General features: G+C 35.7%; 1 protein-coding gene across 2 annotated transcripts in view; it reads right to left on the reverse strand.

The window, feature by feature from the left end:
- The window catches only part of VPS50 (VPS50 subunit of EARP/GARPII complex), an 81,819-nt gene that overhangs the window by 16,909 nt on the left and 45,371 nt on the right, over positions 1–19,539 (reverse strand). For both annotated transcript variants that reach the window (XM_050312734.1, XM_050312725.1), the window contains exons 18-22: positions 17,904–18,080; positions 12,408–12,526; positions 10,848–10,954; positions 5,249–5,370; positions 1,384–1,464 (exon numbers count right to left, since the gene is read on the reverse strand). In XM_050312734.1, the coding sequence (XP_050168691.1) occupies positions 1,384–1,464; positions 5,249–5,370; positions 10,848–10,954; positions 12,408–12,526; positions 17,904–18,080 (606 nt within the window). The remainder of the gene's footprint in view (positions 1–1,383; positions 1,465–5,248; positions 5,371–10,847; positions 10,955–12,407; positions 12,527–17,903; positions 18,081–19,539) is intronic.

The raw sequence follows: 19,539 nt of genomic DNA on the forward strand, positions 1-19,539 counted from the left end.
TTGAACATAGCTATTAATTTCAATTGACAATAACATTATCTGCTCTAGGACTGTTAATGACTGAGGAAGAAAAATAATTGCTCTTATTTTTCCATTTTACTCCTAGAAACATTTGGAGTTTTTTGTTTGGTTGGTTTTGTTTGTTTGTTTGTCTGTTTGTGGGTTTTATTATTATTTTTATTTTATTTTTTTAACAGTTAAAAAAATTCAAGTCTCTAAAGCACTGTCAAGAACCATCACTACAGAGTAAGTTTAAAGAATTGATTCCATAAGTTGCCATTTTCCATAATCTTTAACTGATTTGTTTGCAAGTTCTTCCGAGAATTAATTTTTCTCTCTTAATACACTGCCTTTGAGAAGAATATTAAGATGAGTACCCTTTTTCTGTTTTTTAGATGCCTAGTCTCATTAGCAATCTTATGCTCCCTCTACTGACTCTGCAAAAAATGGCCCCAAACCCTTTAAGACACTTCTCTGAGAGAACTTCAAGGAATTAAAAAGGCATAAAGTACATTTCTGTGGAGTGTCAAATCTTTGTGAAAGTCAGACTAGAGCATCTGTCTTCTATTTCTTTCTAAGGTAGAAGCCTTAGGAAAAAAACTTTCCTGTAGCATCCACAGTGCTAACTACTATACAAGCCAGTTATCATACCCCTAGGAAATTTATTCATAATGTTTGAAGTCATTTATATTTTGGTGGAAAAAGAGAACTTTAAATTTCCATTTCTGGTGTAGTTCTTAGCAATATTTCTTTTTAAACTCTGCTGCTCAGTTGAATCCAAAAAAATCTACCTAAAGTCTCCTTTAACTCTATCCTCCTGGGAAGGACAGTAATCTACTACCAGTGTGACATAGACCTGTATTTACTTTTCACACTTTGAAAATAAGTCATGAAGTGACCAATGGGATACAACGTAAAAAATACATCAGGGAAAGTTAAGAAATTACTTCATGAAGGACTTTGTATACTACCACTATTATCTTGAAAGGTGAACAATCTTCACGATGGTTTATTGTTTTGCTATTCTTTCACTTAAGAAAAATGAGTCATCTATGGTAATTTTTTGGTTTTCTTTTTATAAAACCTCTCTTAATAAGGATAATACTGATTGTGTCTCTATATTACATGAACTGTAATAGAAGATTTAAATACAGAATTTTATTGTTACATCTAGCAAAAGCTATTAAATTAGTGTTGCTATATATTACAAACAAGTCATTTCATACTATAATGATCTCTATATCATGAAACCAAGCCTTTCTTATTACAGACAACAGATGTGAAAAGAGAAAAAAAAATCAAAAAGCCAAGATGAAATATAATTCCTAAATTTTGTACAAAGGCCTCTATTCCACCAATCATTAACAAAATACAGGTACTTACCAGATCAATCAGACTCTCCTGGATTCTGTTCAGTGTGGTACGTAATCTGCTGCTACTGAGGCCCAGTCCTGCTGACTCAAACTGGAAGAAATACATTCTATTTAAGTTGGGAAAGGAAAACTCATTGGTTTAAACTTTACAGTTATACAGCAAAACTTAAGTTTGCAAAGACTATCTACAATTTACTTACATCAAAGTTTTAGCACATAATCACAACCATACAAAATGAAAAGAAAATCAGCAACGGTTATGGTACTCAACACTGCACTGGTGTGAGGAATGACATAAGTATCTTTCATGAAGATGACAGCTTATAATTCATACTAATAAAACAACCAATCCTTTATTGTTATAATACTGTATTTGGCTGCAGGACTCTACATTTTCTCGTTTGGGCAATGAGCCCAGATGGTGCACCACAATGCTCCCTCAGAGACTTGCATGCACACCACACCCAAGCCAAATGGTCTTCACTCTAGCTATAACATCTCATTTAATTACCAATCGTGTATCTTGTATATGTAAAAATTATAACCATTGATCTTTATAAAAGTGTCATTATCACTTAATGCTTATAAAGATCTACCTGAGAAACGTGCCATCTTCATGTTAGTGGCTCAGGAGTACATGGTGTAGAGGCTCAGCTGGGATAAATCAATATAGCTACACTAATTTCCTGCTAAGTGCAATGGATTATACCAGCTGAGGGTCTGATTTGACAAGCATAATTACTGTAACTACTTATCTTCTACTTTCAATTTAAGAAAAGAAAACAATTAACAAAACAGTGAAAGTGGAAATAGACATCTAAGAAACACATATTTAAGTCAACAATCTTGAAGGATTTGAATACAGTAACGGTATGTGATTCACACCAAAAGGCAATTTATTGAACAATATTCAGAGCACTGTCATGCACTGTATTATTAGACTTTCTTCAGTGGTCTGAATCAAGGAAACAAGTGTTTGAGTTCAAGTCATCTCATCTGCTTCTTGAAAGACAGAACAGAATAATTGAGGTCCTCATTTACTGAATCTAAGTTTCTGGCTTAGAATGTCCATCTGCCCCAATTCTCCTACCTATTAAATGAAAATTTATATCTAAGCTGAATTCCCACTGGAAGTACACTGATGAAATCTAGAACCTGATCTGGGAGATACAGAGATATAATCACTATCCTGGTGTCCACATTTCATAAACTGCTAAATAGAAACGTTCATGCCTTTGTTTTTCTGCAAGTGAAGTAAGCTTTTTTACAAAAATAATTTGTATTTTTCTTCAAATTTTAACTGTAGGAGCATCAATTCTGAACTGCCTTTCATTTTGCAGGTACATGGGTGAAAAATAGAATACCTTTTTTCCCTTACAGAAACACACCACTAATTCTTAACATCATACAGTTTTTCAAGAAGTGGGCATAAGGACTGGAAATTGAAGGCTGACTATCCTCTCTGTCAGGGTAAGAACAAATAGAGGAAAAAACCCTGCTTAAAGGAAAAATATACGAGTATTAAAAATCTACTCACAAGTTTCAGCCATTAAATTTTATTTTAAGAAATCTGCGCCATGAAAACTATGCATCATGCAATCTACCACTAATTCTTTCTTTTTCTGCCTTTTGATTGCTAACTTTCAATAGCTATCAGTAACTTTTACTTATTTCTAAATATAATTACAATATATAATTACTACATAATAATACATTTCTTTCTAAAAAAGGATAATTTTGTATTTGAAATGCATCTGAATGAAAAGGAATGTAAAACCAAACTCAAATTTCCATGGAACACTACATATCAAGTACTCCCGATTTATCAGGCAGCCCCTTACAGCCTGAAGTCAGAATCATGTACCCATATGTATGAAGGGGGAAAAAACCAAGAAGCAAACAAATAATTGTGGCTCAGAATTTTTCCACACAGACAGAACCTCATGGTTTAACACAGAACGTGTCACTTATCAGTACATCTGATTTGCTTCACAGAAGTTTTTGCTAGGTCTATATGCAAAATGATAGGTATTTAAATTCCACAGGTTGATGACCTAGTAAGGCTAGTAAGCAGAGCATTAGACAATTTGCAGAATAATTCTACTCATCACCAATTTTACATAGCCCCCTTTAGTTATTAAAAAAAAAAAAATGTTTACAAATCGGTGTGATGTCCTGTCAAAAAAAAATTAAAACTCATCTCACCTGTCTTCTGCTAAGGAAGATTATTTTGTGGTATGTTGATGAATATCTTACACTGTAGAGAGCAGATATTAAACACAGCCAATTCCTTTTAATTTTATGTTGGGTTTCTCCATAATTTGAGACAAGGTAGCCTTAACTTGCATCCCACAAATAAAAAAGATGCTGGCAATGAACTCCATACAATTAATCACTCTCCTCATGTGTCTACTAACTCATACATACAACGTAAGCACAATAGTCACAAAAAATTTCAAACATTTAAGGAATTTATGCCAGCATACTCTGAGAATCCCATTTGAATTTATTTTGTAAATAAAAATAAAGCAGGAACATTCTCAGTGGTCTAAATCACATACCATCACCCATCTCTGCTTTCCAAAGGTTTATAAACACTATGGGGAGTGAGGACATTTAAGCAGCATTACAAGAGGGTTTATTACAATCATAAACCCTTGTAAGCATTGTGTTTCCCATGGAAAATCATCTGTCAAAACAAATATTAGGCACACAACAAAAATATCACAATTTTACCACCATCTGCTATAATGTTTACCTGCCTATCACTGTGCTGTTCTCTGTTAGAAGCACAGAGTAACGAAGTCGGTATGAGCTTTAGAAACACAAAATGGGAGGTGCAAAAGAAACAAAACAAAACAGAAACAGGCAACACAATGTGAATACCAGAGCAACTGACTAAGCCAATGGAAATCAATTATCTTAACAAAAAAAAAAAAAAAGGGGGGGGGGGAACAACAAAAAACCACCAACCAACCAACCAATCAAAACAACTCAAAAACCAAAACAATCAATGGGGAAAAAAAATTTTCAAAAAACAAAACACTGGTCTTGTACATACAAATTGCAAGTACATTTGCCCTGCCAAATAGAACAACTCAAAACTATTCAGAACCATATGCTGAGTCTGAAAATCCGTTACAATTTGCCAACAGATGATGATGAATTTGGAATCCCTTTATATTATTACTTGTGGAGTAATTTAGGGGCCAAGAGAGGATAAAATTGTTTTTACATGCAGTTATTCATAAACACTTCAAGACAATTCAATTGAAAGTTATCTATGTTATGTAAAGACATTGCCAACAGTACTTATTTCAGCTACAAGATCACTGAAAAATGTTTTCATTAGTGCAAGTAGTTTGACAGAGGAACACCAGATCTGAAGAAGCATTTTCCAAACCTCTTAAATTTGAGTTACAATTTAACTTTCATGGCCCCCTTCTCCCCTTCCTTTTACTATTCTTATGTAAGCCAGAGAAATGCATAGAGAAAAACTGTATCACCTCATACTCTCTGGGCTCAAACCCACCACCCTCCTTCTGCAGACTGCTCCTTTGCTACCCACTTTCTGCCACTACTTATATGTGTTTCAGTTTCCTTCCCCCCTTCTAATACTGCTGGAAAAAGAACAGAGAATCTATCTATTCAAAACATAACATGATTAATGTCCTAGTGACAATAATGCTTTCAGTACTTATTTCCCTTATGGCTGATCTAATCAGCCTTTTCTTACTTCTACATTCAAATCCATTCTATTGCCACTAATTTTTTTGGGATTGCATATTGGGTAGTATTTTAAGCAAAGACATCTCCTCTGTGTTTTCATTCGGTGTGTACAGTGATGCTTGAAAGTGAAAAATGTTTCCACTTACCGTGTCATTTCGGCCAAAAAATGTATACACTGCGTACAGATAATAATCGAAGAGCTGGGACATGAAGTGGATCACATCAAATGCAATAGGTTTCAGAATATTCATCATCTGCATGTATTTCCCTTCAAAATTAAATACAGAAGATCAGTTTTCTCAGCATAAGTGCTACAAAGATAGTGTCAAATTCAAAAAACTCAAAGACAGCTTTACAAAGTGTATTATTTAGACTTGAATATTGATAAACAACTCAGTAACAGTTTAGAGATTGGGAGGTTTAAAAACCAAGATAAAAATGATAACTAAGGCATCACAAATGCCTCAATTCCATATCAAAATGTCTTCTAACATTCTTGACCTTCTGGTACCAAATTCAAAATATACAACTTTCTAAATCCTCTACAAGTTTCAGCTTCATTTAGCCAAAAAATAATAATGCCCTTAAGTAGTCTCTGGCAAATGCTGTATAGAGCCACTGAAGATTTTATGCATTAGTGTGTGTTCATATGTGCACATAAGGATATTTTTCAAGCAATAGAAAAGTACAGCATAAAAATGATATGACCAGGATTGGATTTCACCCAAGAACTCTACAAATAATGTGTTTCACATTGGTCATATAGCACTTACCGCTCTCTCCCCTTTTCATCCTGAGATAAGAATCCCAAGTGATTTTAAGATGTACACTTGAAATATTTTTAGAGGGACAGACTGTGAGTAAAGGAGGATGATGGGACCTTGGCACATACAGGGAGAAGATTCACCCTTCCTGTTCTCTGTTGTAACACATTTGACTTGGGAAAATAAATATTTTTTTTAATTATTTAAAAAAACCCCAACCTCAGGACTTTCATCTATATGTTACCTGAATTAAACTGATCATATGATTTGGACTCAAAAAGAAATTTTTCCCTGCAGACCTAGTTCATGGGGCCTACAGTTTTCAGTTATTTTGTTTTCCAGCACAGGGCATGGCTCTTCATCAGGCCATAAAAGAAGATGACTTAATGAAAACCCTGATACTGTAGAGCCCACATATTGCCTGCTGGTTACCTCAAAAATGACATCCTGCTTGCTCTTTTAGCGATTTAAAAACATAAAGAACATCTAATAAGCTTTTGGTTATTACAGTAAGAGACAGCAATTTTTGAACTGCAACACAAATGCAGTCTACCCAGCATGTAGGATACAGCACATCATTTAACAAACTATTGTATTTCAGACATGTTTTGATGTGACAGGTTGAAAAAATTACATGAGGGTGCTAAAACAATTTCTTTTTCCTGTACTCAAAAAGGTAAAGATTTCAAGTTAATGCTGTGTCCATCAAATATTTTACTAATAGATACAGAAAATCTTGGTTTAATCACAGAAACTGGGTAATAAAGAAACAAAACTACCTTTTAGTACCAGGGCGATGGAGAGTTACATAAATTTTTTTAAGCAAGTAATTGTGTAGGTCAGCAAAGATAACATTAATTTGACAAATACATAATACAGCCACATACCTAGTAAGATCGTAAAGTACTATAGTAAGAACCAATCAATAACCTGATATTGCTACTTTCCAGGTTTCTATCTAGCTTAGAAAGAGTTCAATCCCTGCTTGAAGGCTATGTGTCTGTACCCCTGTTTGCTAACAAACACAAGCATATATTTTTTTATTTTTGGACATTTGACACAGGTTATAAAATTCAGTATTTGTCAGTTTAGACCAAATGTTAACTCTATGCATAATTATTAATGTTTTGACCCACAGTATTATGAACAAACTGAAAAGCAGACTTCAAAAATTCTGTTTGCCTTCCAAAAGGAAAAACCAAATGCACAGTCCAATGTGGAAATTTTTGGGTGTTTGGGAAATGATGGTACCCCAACCAAAGCAACTGTCACCTTTATCTGTGCTATGTAAATATTCAGTATTGCCACAGGCTGATTTTTCCACTTACTCTGTGATAAACACATTTTTAAACTTGCCTGCAACCTAAACACAATATAAGAGTGATGTGTCACATTCTGGACAGTTAAGACTTCCATATATCTGTGCAGTTGGCATGAATATTGAAGGTAATCTCTTGAGTAGTATCTTACACTTTTTCAAAGGGCTACACACTGTATACTGCCCAAGTATTGTCCCTATAAAAATCTTCTGATGCCAAGAACATTCCTCTATTACTACATCACTCAGCATCTTGACACAACAACTGTTCCAAGAACATTTCCTCCTAGTTGCTCCCTCTAACAGGACACCAACTTTAATTTCTACACATTGTTACCCAATTGCACTAAAGTTCCTATTTTGGGTGAAAAGGGCATACATAAGAACATTTCCAAACAGCACAAACAAATCCACACCGTGATAGAAACTTCCAGTAATATTTGAAACCACCACTTAAGAGTTTCAGCAACTCAAAGCAGCTTGACTTTCTAGAGGTTCCCTGCTAATAGCTAAAACTGCTGAACATTTGCCTGGTTTCTTTTGAAGCACTGCTTCCAGCACTCCTTCTAACCTGAAAGACAGTATGCAGAGAGTATTCTCTACCTGTCTACTCTATATAAAACTGATTCACCTCACAAATTAGTGCACAGAAATCTTTGTCGATAGAATGACCAACCTGGACAAGCAAGCTTTAAACTAGGAAAGGCAGAGGAAGGGCAGTTACAGTGACCACCCAAGCAGCAAAAGAAGGCTTAAGTGGGGATACCTCCAGCAGGTACTGGCAACCAAAGACAGGACTATAAGACAGGAGCATGGGGCATCCCCTTGCACTCCCACTGAGATACTGACACCAAAACAAACGTCTCTTGCAATAGAGCCTTTTTTTCAAGGAACTGAACTTTTCAAAAGTAGAGAGGACATATCTATAGTGTCCTCTGTACTACATTAGGTCCCTTCTTAATTTTTAAGGTGCCAAACCACTGGTGCACATGTAATTCATTTTGTCCAACTTTACTTACAGACTTGACTCTGAGCCCACACTGGTTGCCTAGATCTCCTGTGCAGAGTGCAAGCAGCTCCACAAGTCAAATGGTAAGAGATAACATGCAAGCAAAGACATCCAGGTCAGCCAACAAACTCCATCATTTTCTGGAGTCACCTAGAGTTCTCCACTGACAAAGAAGGGAACTTAGACAACCATCTCAGTTACACTCCTCAAAATTACTGTTAAGAACTATGGTATTTTCCTAGCAGAAATCTGAGACAGTGCAAGACAAACTGGAGTTTTCCATGGCATTAGCAGAGACTGTTGTCAAAAGGTGGGCACACTCCACAGCACTCCTGTCTGCAGGAGGATAATCCAGGGGAGCGGATCACACCTGGATCTCCTACAACCTACATCATACACAGTCAAATCTGCCAAGCAACAACATGCTCATCTTCACATTTAATAGGGATGATTCACAAGAAAAGAGGGTAGACAATGAGGGAGACAAAATGAATACATTCAATAGTCTGCCTAAACAGAGGTATCTTCTTTGTTTCTTGTTTCTGTAGTCATTAACCACTAGTTCAAGCAATGTGTCTGATGCCCCTGATGTACTACAAACTAGGAGCTCATTCTTTGGAAAAAGGAAAGTACACCTTGTACACCTGCCAGCTGTACAAGGTCATTACAGATGGACTGAACTGCCAGTACAAGCAAGATGTGAGAAATACAAAGATGTGCATAAGGGAGGGACTTGTGACCAGGATGCTACACAATGCAGTGAGATGTCGTTCAAAAAACTGCACATTATTTTGGTAAGACTCTAACAAAAGAAGAATTAGAACTAGTAAGAAAGTAGGAGATTTAAGTTTCTGGTAGATAAATACAGACGATACTAAAAAGCTTGGTACATTCTGTTTCGCAAATCAGTCTGTGAGAAGAAATAGGACTGCTTTCTGTAAAACCAGCAGCACAGTATGCCCTGAAGAACAAGACAATCTGTTAAACATAAAAGTTTCTTTTGGCATAAGATCAAATGGGCAGAAAATAAGTGGATATTTTTTTCTTTTTTATTTTTTTTACCATTAAGTTGTTAAAGTTTCTGGAATACTATTCCTATTAGACAGAGTGGTGGGAACAGAAGTATTTTTTTAAGCTGGAGCTCAAAACATGCACATTTACAGGCAGTAGTAAATGACACAACTTCCTGTAGTAGGGGCTGCAGGAGGTCCTTTTCCAATTCCATGTTTCTAATAGTGGTATTATCAGTCATTACAAAAACAATATGAAACACCCCAAATAGCAGAAAAAATTGAAAATTAATCATAATTCCAGAAGGAGAAAAAAAAAGCATATATATATGAGCTTTGAAAATTAAGTTACATTTTGGGTTATGAACAGAATCCACAAAAAGAAAGACTCCTTATGTAAAACTGGAAAACCAGAACTACAGCTCCACCTACTCACACTTTTAGGGCAGGGGCAGAGGCTGGGGTTTGCATGAAAGTGCTATGAGTGCTTTCCAGATTCAGTCCTAAATTTTCTTAGATTAGAAAGTAGCAAACAAATCTCTCTGACATAACTTACAAACCCATCAGAAAATTACAACAGAATAATCTCAAATTTCATTTCAGGTCTATATTGTAAATGCTCAAGGAAAAAAAGGGTTTCAGCAAACCTGCAAAAAACATTTAGAAAATTAATTCCTGATTTACATACTGCCCCCAAAGACAGCAAAAGGTAGTAATCAGGTGTTGGAATAGCATTTTTTAAAGAGATTACTCTGAAATACAATGATCATTTTCAAGCACATAAATATTGAAGACAAACTTCATTAATGTAACACATACAGAATTCCTCTCTCTTCTGCCTAACCTGATAAATGTAGGTAGTTCCTTCTGTGAATAAAATGAAAGTCAGGAGCTACTGTACAATGATCTAGCTAATCAAATGGAAGGCATGATCACAAAAAATCAGTTCCATTAGACCTAGATTGGAGACAAGTGTTTTCATAGAAATTGTGTTTGGCTAGAAAAAGACTGAAGAAGTGGCCTAGTGCAACCTCCTGCTCAGAACAGGTATATAAGGAAATAAGGTTGCCTGTCCAGTCAGGTCTTGATCATGTCCAAGGACAGAGATTCCCTAAACTCCCTAGGGATTAATGGGATGCACTTCAATTACTGAAATTATAGTATGGGAGAGTGTTTTTCTTCTACTTGTTTACCACATAGTAAAAACAGTTATTCTGGATGTGAGAATTTGTGTAAAGAAAGGGGAAAAGTCTCTAAGTTCTTACTTTTGCAACAATTCTACTTTAAGACAAAGCACACATCAGCAACACAAATATTCATTTTTCTGCTTGCTATCTCCACTCTTTTTACACATTCAATATGTTAGACAAATAATCCACCATTATAAGTTAAAAATCAATACATGCATGCAGATTAACTTTCAAAGTGAAGTAACTCATAAGATATAAGCAAATTTGTCTATTTAAATAAAAAATACTTGTTTAGTGATTTATTCCTATTTTATTAACATCTTCAAAGAGGAAAGAAAGAGCCCAATAAGGTATATATTTAAGGTCTTAAATTTCATTTAACATATTTCCTATAATCGGTAAGTTTGCACAAAAATCAAAAACACTTACAAAAAACTACAATTGTTCTACATACCAACAAGCCGTATTACATTCAGGGTAGTGTTTGTGAGAATTGGTGCATTCACTTTGTTGAGGTTGTAATCTGATCTCTTTCTGCTCCTCAGAGTTTCTCGAGAAACACTTTAAAGAAAACGAAATACACCAAATGTGACAATATTCGAAAACATAGAAAACAAATTATTCCTCCCCCCTTCTTTCACACAACAGTGAAGCATTTTATTTATGCCGAAGCATAACTGGGTTAGGATTCTAATATTTAAGAGAGAAGCCTGACCTAATTTACACCAAACTGTGCTAGAGGAAGGAATTTCTTGGACTGGTGGTCCAAGGCTTGAGTTATTCAGGCTTCTGCCTTGCCCCACCAATCATTTTAATCACTCTGACTCAAGATCACAGTTCATGAAGTAAAGAAAATGAAAACAACATAAGTCACAACAAAACAGGGGCAAATTAGTCAGCTACAGATGAAAAATACTATCTGGAAATGGAAGTAATTTTGAGGAAGATGAAGTTTAAAAAAGTCATTAAATTTTTCATGAAGTCTAGTCCTGCAAGTGGCAGGGAGTCAGACTTGATGACACTCGTGGATCCTTCGCAACTCCAGATATTCTATTTTCCTATAGGAGAACCTTCTGCCAGCTGCCATAGCTCAAAACAATATTATTCCAAAAACTCAGAATACTTCAATTTCACAGCACAAACATATGGAAAGTAACTACTGTTTGTTCCAATCAAGAAATTTTTAAATATACCTCCAGCAATTCTTTGAAATTAAGTAGTTTACATGATGTATCTTATGGAATCATTTAACAATATTTTATCCTGAAGAGTTATTTTGTAAAAAAACCATTACTCTGCTTTGACCTAAGTGATGGCATTTTAGTTCTCCTGCAATCCCTACATAAAAATAATGTTAGCCTGCTTCACAAAGTCTGAATGGACATCTAAGTTGTAGAGTGTACTAGACAGAAATTTGTATTTCAGATCCTTTTAAAGGCTATAGAGTTGGCTTTTGTTTATATGAATATATATTAATTTTTATTATATTCACCAAAATAGAATATGTATATTCATTCATATGTGTGTGTACATATATTCTCAAAGAAAAAGAGAATTTAAAATTCCAAAGGACTGTCTTTAAACTATGGAAGAATCTATTTTTTTTTTCTTACTCTGTAGAAGTTTACTGTTCTGCAAAAGCAGAAGCCCAAAACTCAAGCCATTTGTCTGCAAACAACTGATTTTGACACAACAGAAATTATAAATATGCACAGCCACTGCTATAGAAGAATCTGCAGTTAACACCTAGTCCTTGCTAATCAGTTTTCCACTACCTGCTTCAGAGAGCCTTTGTCCTCTTTCAAAATGTTGCTTTTTTTCAGCTTCTCTCTGCAATAATGATGATCAGTTTTATGTTCCTCCCCATTCCGGAGATCTAAGTGCTGAGCCTTTCTAACCATGCAGGTAGCATGAAGATTATTTGATTCTTATTCCACTGTTGTAGATCACAGAAAGTGAACTACTGAGATGAAAAGCATGTAAATTAGACTAAGGACTCACAGAGCCTACCTACCTTTTTATCGGGGCATCTCCTGTCTGCTCATCCACATAATCTCTTTTCAACTCTTCAGGAACATCACTGTCACTATCATATTCTTGATATGCACTTTTTTCTTGTTCATCTGATTCATACTGTCCAAAACAAACAAACAAACAAACAAATAAATAGACTAATATTTTTCTTATAATAATACCACTCATGTAACGTGGCACTTTTGTAATTTCTTGTCTTTTACCTTGATCATAATACAAATAACTTTGCTGGTTGAAAGGCTGATGACAATGTTCATTAAAAATGCAACAGGCAAATCATACAAAGCCATTTTTAAGTGTATTTCTATTTTCATATCTTGATTGAGAAAATATTTGCATCATCCTATTTCTCCCAGCTACTGATAATTTTTTTTTTGCATTCTAGTTGCTGTATCAAGTACCTGCATATCTGAGATTTTATTTGCTTTCTAATCTGAAAAAATAATAATAAAACTTCAAAATTCATCCATACAATGGTAATATAAAAAACCTGGCACTACACAATCCTTAATTATTATTGCATGAAGGACTAAACTATTCCTTCACAAAAATACTTATTTATATTGTATATATTTATTTTTTAAAAAATACAATACCAAAAGAACCAACTTGCAGTTGCTTGCAAAATTGCTTTTAGAACACTCCAAAAGACATTTCTATTAGAGAGTCTTTCAACCACTTAACCTGACAGAGACAATGCAATTTTGACTAAGCACAAACACTTCATGAAAACAATAAGTCTAAGGTCACTTGGTCTGTTCAGCCTGAAGAAGAGATGGAGGGAAGACCTCACTGCAGTTACAGCTTGCGAGGGGAAGAGGGGGAGCAGACAGTAATCTCTTCTCTCCAGCAACCAGCAAAGGACCTAAGGGAACAGGCTGAAGTTGTGTCAGGGGAGGTTTAGTTTGGATATTAAGAAGAGGTTCTTCACCCAGAGGGTTGTTGGGCACTGGAATAGGCTCCCCAGGGAAGTGGTCACAGCACCAAGCCTGACAGAGTTCAAGAAGCGTTTGGATGATACTCTCAGGCACATGGTGTGACTCTTGGGGATGATGGTCCTGTGCAGGGCCAGAAGTTGGACTCGATGATCCTTGTGGGTCCCTTCCAACTCAGCATATTCTGTGATTCTGTGAAATGCTACTACAACTATTTCTCATGGCTCTATTACCATGTAATTTTTTTCTCACTCATTTTTCTGCACTGTATGCCATCCTATCTACCTCAGCAGGAGGGCGGATAACTTTGCATACATCTGTATGCCCTATGCATACAAACTTGGTACTGTCGTGGAACAACAAAAAATTGCAGAGCATGCAAGCAACAGGATTCCACAGCCCAAACTGACATATCTTTCCCCATAGAGAACAAAAACTACAACAAATGCCAAACCCACAGCATACCATATGATTGTAAGAAGTACTCTAATGATATAATTCAACTGCATCAGTGGAATAAATCACTGGGGCCTAGATTAAAAGTATTTTCCTTTCCCACCCACCCTTGCTTTCTCAGAAACCTCGATCAGGTGTTTGGAGTATGCTTCCATTCATTTGTGTGTGTTGGTTCTTGGTTTTGTTTTAAAACATACAGCATCCCTTAATATTTCAAGACACAGAACCCTGATATTTAAGATACTGATGTAATTATTCACTAAACAAATCCTCTTTGATGGAAGAAAGTCTCATGCACCATTTGCTTCATTTGTCATGAATTATTCCAGAATAACCCTACAAAATATGTGAAAGCATAGACAAATTAATCATGTATGCCTGCTTCAAGAAATGCCTTCCTATACATTTCATGTATACATTTGACGGTAATTTCATCTTTTGAAAACTAAGAAACTGAAGTAGATACAGACAACTACTGCCTCCAAACTCTCAGCTGCATTTTTCTTTTTTTGAAACTGTTTCACTCTGTTCAATTGTTGAATTGCATTTCAGAGATCACAAGAGAATTATTTTCAACTCAAGGATGAGACGTAGGAGCCTAAAAGGTGATGTCTAGAAAACAATAAGGAACACAGGCTACCACGTAGAAAATACAGTTTCACATTTCTGTGCTAGAAGACATCTAATACTATTGCTAGAGTTTGAGTTTTGTGGCTAAATACTAGTCACAAATACAGATAATAAATGCTTTTTATAAATATGAATTCACACATACCCATTAAAAAGTGTACGATTAGGATTTTTACACCTCTAATTTGCAATTTTTTTTTCACTCCAATTAAAAGCACCATTTAATGTCAATCTCTTTTTCAGGTGTTCTAGGTTGTTCTCTAGGATACACGCCTCAGACACTTCAGAAATAATGAAATAATTTTTTTCACAAAGTGAATTTCTTCAGCCAGAAGACATTAAAGAAAAACAAATACGTGATGCTCTGTGATACAACCCTTTTTCCTGAACACCTCCACAGCTATCACAATGTTAATCACATCCGTGAGGCTTCAGAATGCACTTGAAGAGAGACCCCACCACTTTTCCTTTTAATTTTCCTTAACATGTACATTGCTTTGAAGCCACTTTATCCAAGTAGTCAATAGTGACAGGTATGACAGACAGTCTGGTTCCAGGATCCCTAAGAAATGGCAAGTTTTTAAAGGATAAGACCTCTTTAGAGGGGAAAACACAGTCTCACCACCATGTGAAACACTAGGAAGTATATTTTTTCAGTCATGCCTGGCAATTCCCAGCCCCAGCCCCAAGTTGCTGAGACTTTTAAAGCCTAGTACTATGAAAGCACTGTATTACAAAAGCGAGAATCCCACATTACAAAAAAAGTCAAAGCAAAAACAGCTCAGGTGGAAAAAAATAATGTAGTATGAGACACAGTCTGAAAAGAAATGTCGATATAATTAGTATTCACTGGCAAAATTTCTGCCTCATGACATTTTAGATAAAGGAAAGCTGTAATGAAAGCAGCTCGGTTATTTAAAAATGAGCTGAGTTCAGCCTTGACTAAGGACAAAAAGAGCCACAGTTTAACTAACTTGGGTGGAACATTAACACAGAGAATTACCACCACTTATTATGTATTAATATATAATAAATGACATGCTGATTCAATTAAAATCCAATGACAGTAAAATAATAAATTGAGTAGAAACTGTTAACTATAATTCAGACTGATACATGAATCTGACAGTTGACATTAATTAACTCAACATCATAGAATAAAAGGATTTTAAGAAAAAAAATGTAATGTGGAAAAATATTAAGTCTCCTCAATCTAATGCTACTAATGATCTGGAAAAGTTATTTAATGAGTTAAATGCATCTGTATTTTAAAGTATGCAGTAATTCACAACTATTAAATAGTGAACTCAACCCAAAGAGATCTTATAAATCTATTTCGAATATGCACAGTCTGCAGTAAAATTTTAAAGTGCTGAAATGAATTCAAGTATCTTGTAGCAATAATCAGGTCAGAAGTGTTTAGGCAATCAGCCCAGACAAACCCATAGGCAGTGGTAAGATTCATCAAAGTTGAAGAATGTTAACTGTATCACAAAATTTAAATTTTAAGACGCTACAGAAAAGGGTCATAAAGCATCTCACTGAAGCTCAAGATACAGAGCTGAGGTGACCGGGTCCAGAGGCCCATTTTCAGTTATCCAGAGCTGAAACAACTAAGCAGTTACAATGACTTTAAAATTCTCAAAAGAAATCCTGGCAGTTCTCACCATCCTACAGATCATTTGACAAGTAAATTAATTGCTTATGTCCTTGTCATGTTTTTCTTGAACTATTTGGAAACATGTTGTCATTCTCTGGAAACAAAATTTTTCAACCTCCATCTGAAATAATTTCAATTTTAAGTTCTAAAACATGCCTCCATCTTAACTGGCCAGTTAAGAAACCAAGACATAAAGCCTCCGTATAAACTTTATCCCACATTACCTAAGCAAGCTATTTCTCTTTCTATGTAAAGGATAAGGAAAACCACAGCCTGCCACTGCAGAACTGCTGAGGCAGCCACTCTCAGCCCAAGCAGAGCAGGCATATGGCATCCTGACAGGACCCATCTCCACCACAATGCCTGCAGCAATACCAGCACCTACATGCACAGCATGAGGCAATCCTTTAGTAGCAAACTGATGCCTACTGTCCTAAGTAGCTCCAGCTCTGTTTGAGATTGAGCCTCACATACCTTCAAAAAACAGACACCAGTGAACAACCACTATGAAAACAATAACTTTTACATGTAGATATTTTTTCCAATGGCTAGAGACAAATTCAGAATAAAAAACTTAATTTTTACTCAGAATGATTAGATGGTCAAATTCATTCTCTCTTCCTGTGGTAATAAGGCAACAAAGATAACAGATAACTTTCTGGAAACACTACTCAGTTACAACAAAGAACAGGGGTTTGGAGTGGGGGTGTTTTCTTGGATTTTTCTCAAGAGATTTCTGGAACAAACAGAGGAAAACCACCCCATACATTTACGTTTTGTAACTCATGCATGTTACAAAGATTGCCAGTAAAACCTGCAGGACCATTACCTCAAATGAGCCCATAGTGTCAGTGCTAACTGCTACCAGAAGTGCAATTCTGTAAGAGCTTTTAGGTTCTATTACTTCTCCAAAAAGGTTCATCTTTGGAGAAAAGAGGGAAAAGATAATATAGAACTGTCAGAGGAGGAGTAGTACAAGGAACTACTGGAGAGCTACAGAGATGATCAGGAGCGTCTCCTATGAGGAGAAACTGTGGGAGCTGGGACTGTTTAGTCTAAAGAAGAGAAGGTTGAGAGGGGATCTCATTAATGCAGATAAATATCTCAAAGGTGGGTGCCAAGAGAATAGTTCAACTCTTTTCAGTGGTGCCAGCAACAGGACAGAGAGTAATGGACATAAACATAAGAAGCTTCACGTCAACATGAGGAAGAACTTCTTGACTTTGAGGGTGGCAGAGCACTGGAACAGGCTGCCCAGGAGTCTCCCTCTCTGGAGACATTCAAAACCCACCTGGACATACTTCTGTGACTGTAGGTGACCCTGCCTTGGCTTACTTTAAGCTAGGAAAAACAGATTCTGAAGGGCAAAATGTTAAAACTGGAAAAAATGAAGCAGCTCTGCCATACTTGCAAAGTTTTCATATCTCATACAAGCATGGAGATAAAAATAAGAATACCTCAACACATCCATAGTCAGAAAAGAAGACAGTTCTAGCCTTCTACAAGTGTAAGTATTCTGCTTACAAAGCCACTACACAAAAAACATGGAACAGTGTAGGTGCTCATTTGCTAGGAGTAACCTGCAAAGTATCAAGGAAATTTGAAATCACATTCCAGTATTTATTCTCTTTCGTTCTTGAGATGTTATCCACTCGCAATAGCTTCACTTAATATCATATTTGGAAAATAATTTCACACCTTCCTAATTATTCTACATGCAAGCGATGGCAAAAAAATATCCTGCACAATTTGCTTTTCTTTTTTTTTTCTTTCTTTTCTCTGAAACGCTCCATACCCCATTGGAAGCTAGCACGTCCTCTGTCTCATCATCTTTGCTGTCGGCCTGAATTTCAAATGGATTTCCTCCATTACAGTACTGCTCAAATAACGTCAATGTTGCTGAAATTGCTGAAGCAGGCTGCTTACTAGGTGACACAGATGGGGAACGTGACTGCTCCATGAACTTAAATTCCTATTAACAGAAACAAAGTACAACTTTAATCAGGCAGTTTCAGTATTATTATGACAGCAGTTCTAAAAAAACCACACTTTTGGACAGTTAACTCTTAGCCAAAGTTTGCTGCTTATTTAAACATGCTTTTCATGCTGGCTCAAGTTAACCTTCAAAGTGGCAATCTTATACTGCTGGTCTTGGCAATTTTTCGCTATGACATGCAATACATCTCCATTCTGAAAGTACTTACAGTCTAAAACGAGGTGAAAGCTAATTGTTTTTTTATTTCACAGAAATGAGGAGATAAAAGACTGAAATTCTATCCAAAAATGTAGTTTTCGTTACACAAGTTACCGAGTAATTTACTAAAGCTGAAATTTTCTTGTTGATACTTCATTTTTTAAAAAACTTCTTTTCAAAATTTTTTACTTCTCAAACCCACTGCACATAAATTTTCTGATCACTGGGTGATCAGAATTTAAATAGACACAACACCAACTTTTGCAAATACATGGACCAAGTGGGACACATAAGGTATGATTTTTGACATTTTTTTCTAAAATCTTGACTTAGTTGATATACTATTTTTATCTATTAAACTCTAGCTATTGATTTTCAACAATGGCAACATGTACACCTTCATTCAACTGAAGGTTTAAAGATCAAAACACATGCAGCTAAAAGACCTACAATATTAGATTTCTGTTTGCTTAAATGAATCCGTTACTTTCTGCTATTTTCTGCTGCTCCAGTCCCTTAAGCAGTATGTATGGATTTATAATCCCATTTCTCTATTAAAAATATTATTTCTTTGGCTACTGGATCCTACTGAGGGTCCTTCTTTCTTTTCCCTCTGTACTGTTACTGCCCCAGTAGCCTACTGCTTTGCTTCTACAACTAACTCTACAGAAGCCACAAAATTATCTTTTTCTTAAGATTGCTCCACTAAATCATTTTTGCACTTTGGTTATAGCTTTAATCACAGGCATCATGTTTTACTTGCCAAAACAAGTGAATGTCATTCACCACATGCTAAACTTAACAAAAATCACTTTAGGACAGAAAGTGAGCACACCAATTACTTGCTTTCAGTTGGACTTCAGCACAGAAGAATTTTTTTTTTCCTTTCCAAATGAGCCAGTATGACCTATGTTTCCAGAAACAGATGCCACATTGGTACAAGCTAGTAAGCACTCATGCCACTACTTTTAGGCGCTCATCTTTTAGCATCTTACTGTCAGACAAACAATTTAGAAATTGAAAACAGACATATTAACAGTACATTGAAACATGAAAAATAAAGGCTAACGTGCTTACAACTCCAGCATCTTTCATACACCTCTACCTGCCTGAAACAGAAACACTACCATTTTAAAACCATTTGGTTCTTGGGTTTCCAATATCATGAAGTAAAATTTAAGAGGTTTTAGCAGCCATTAAAACATTTGAACATTTGAACAATAGTTCATGGATCTTA

This window comes from Myiozetetes cayanensis, unplaced genomic scaffold, assembly GCF_022539395.1.
Source record: "Myiozetetes cayanensis isolate MyiCay16 unplaced genomic scaffold, myiCay2020 scf1, whole genome shotgun sequence".
In the NCBI taxonomy this organism is placed as follows: Eukaryota; Metazoa; Chordata; class Aves; order Passeriformes; family Tyrannidae; genus Myiozetetes; species Myiozetetes cayanensis.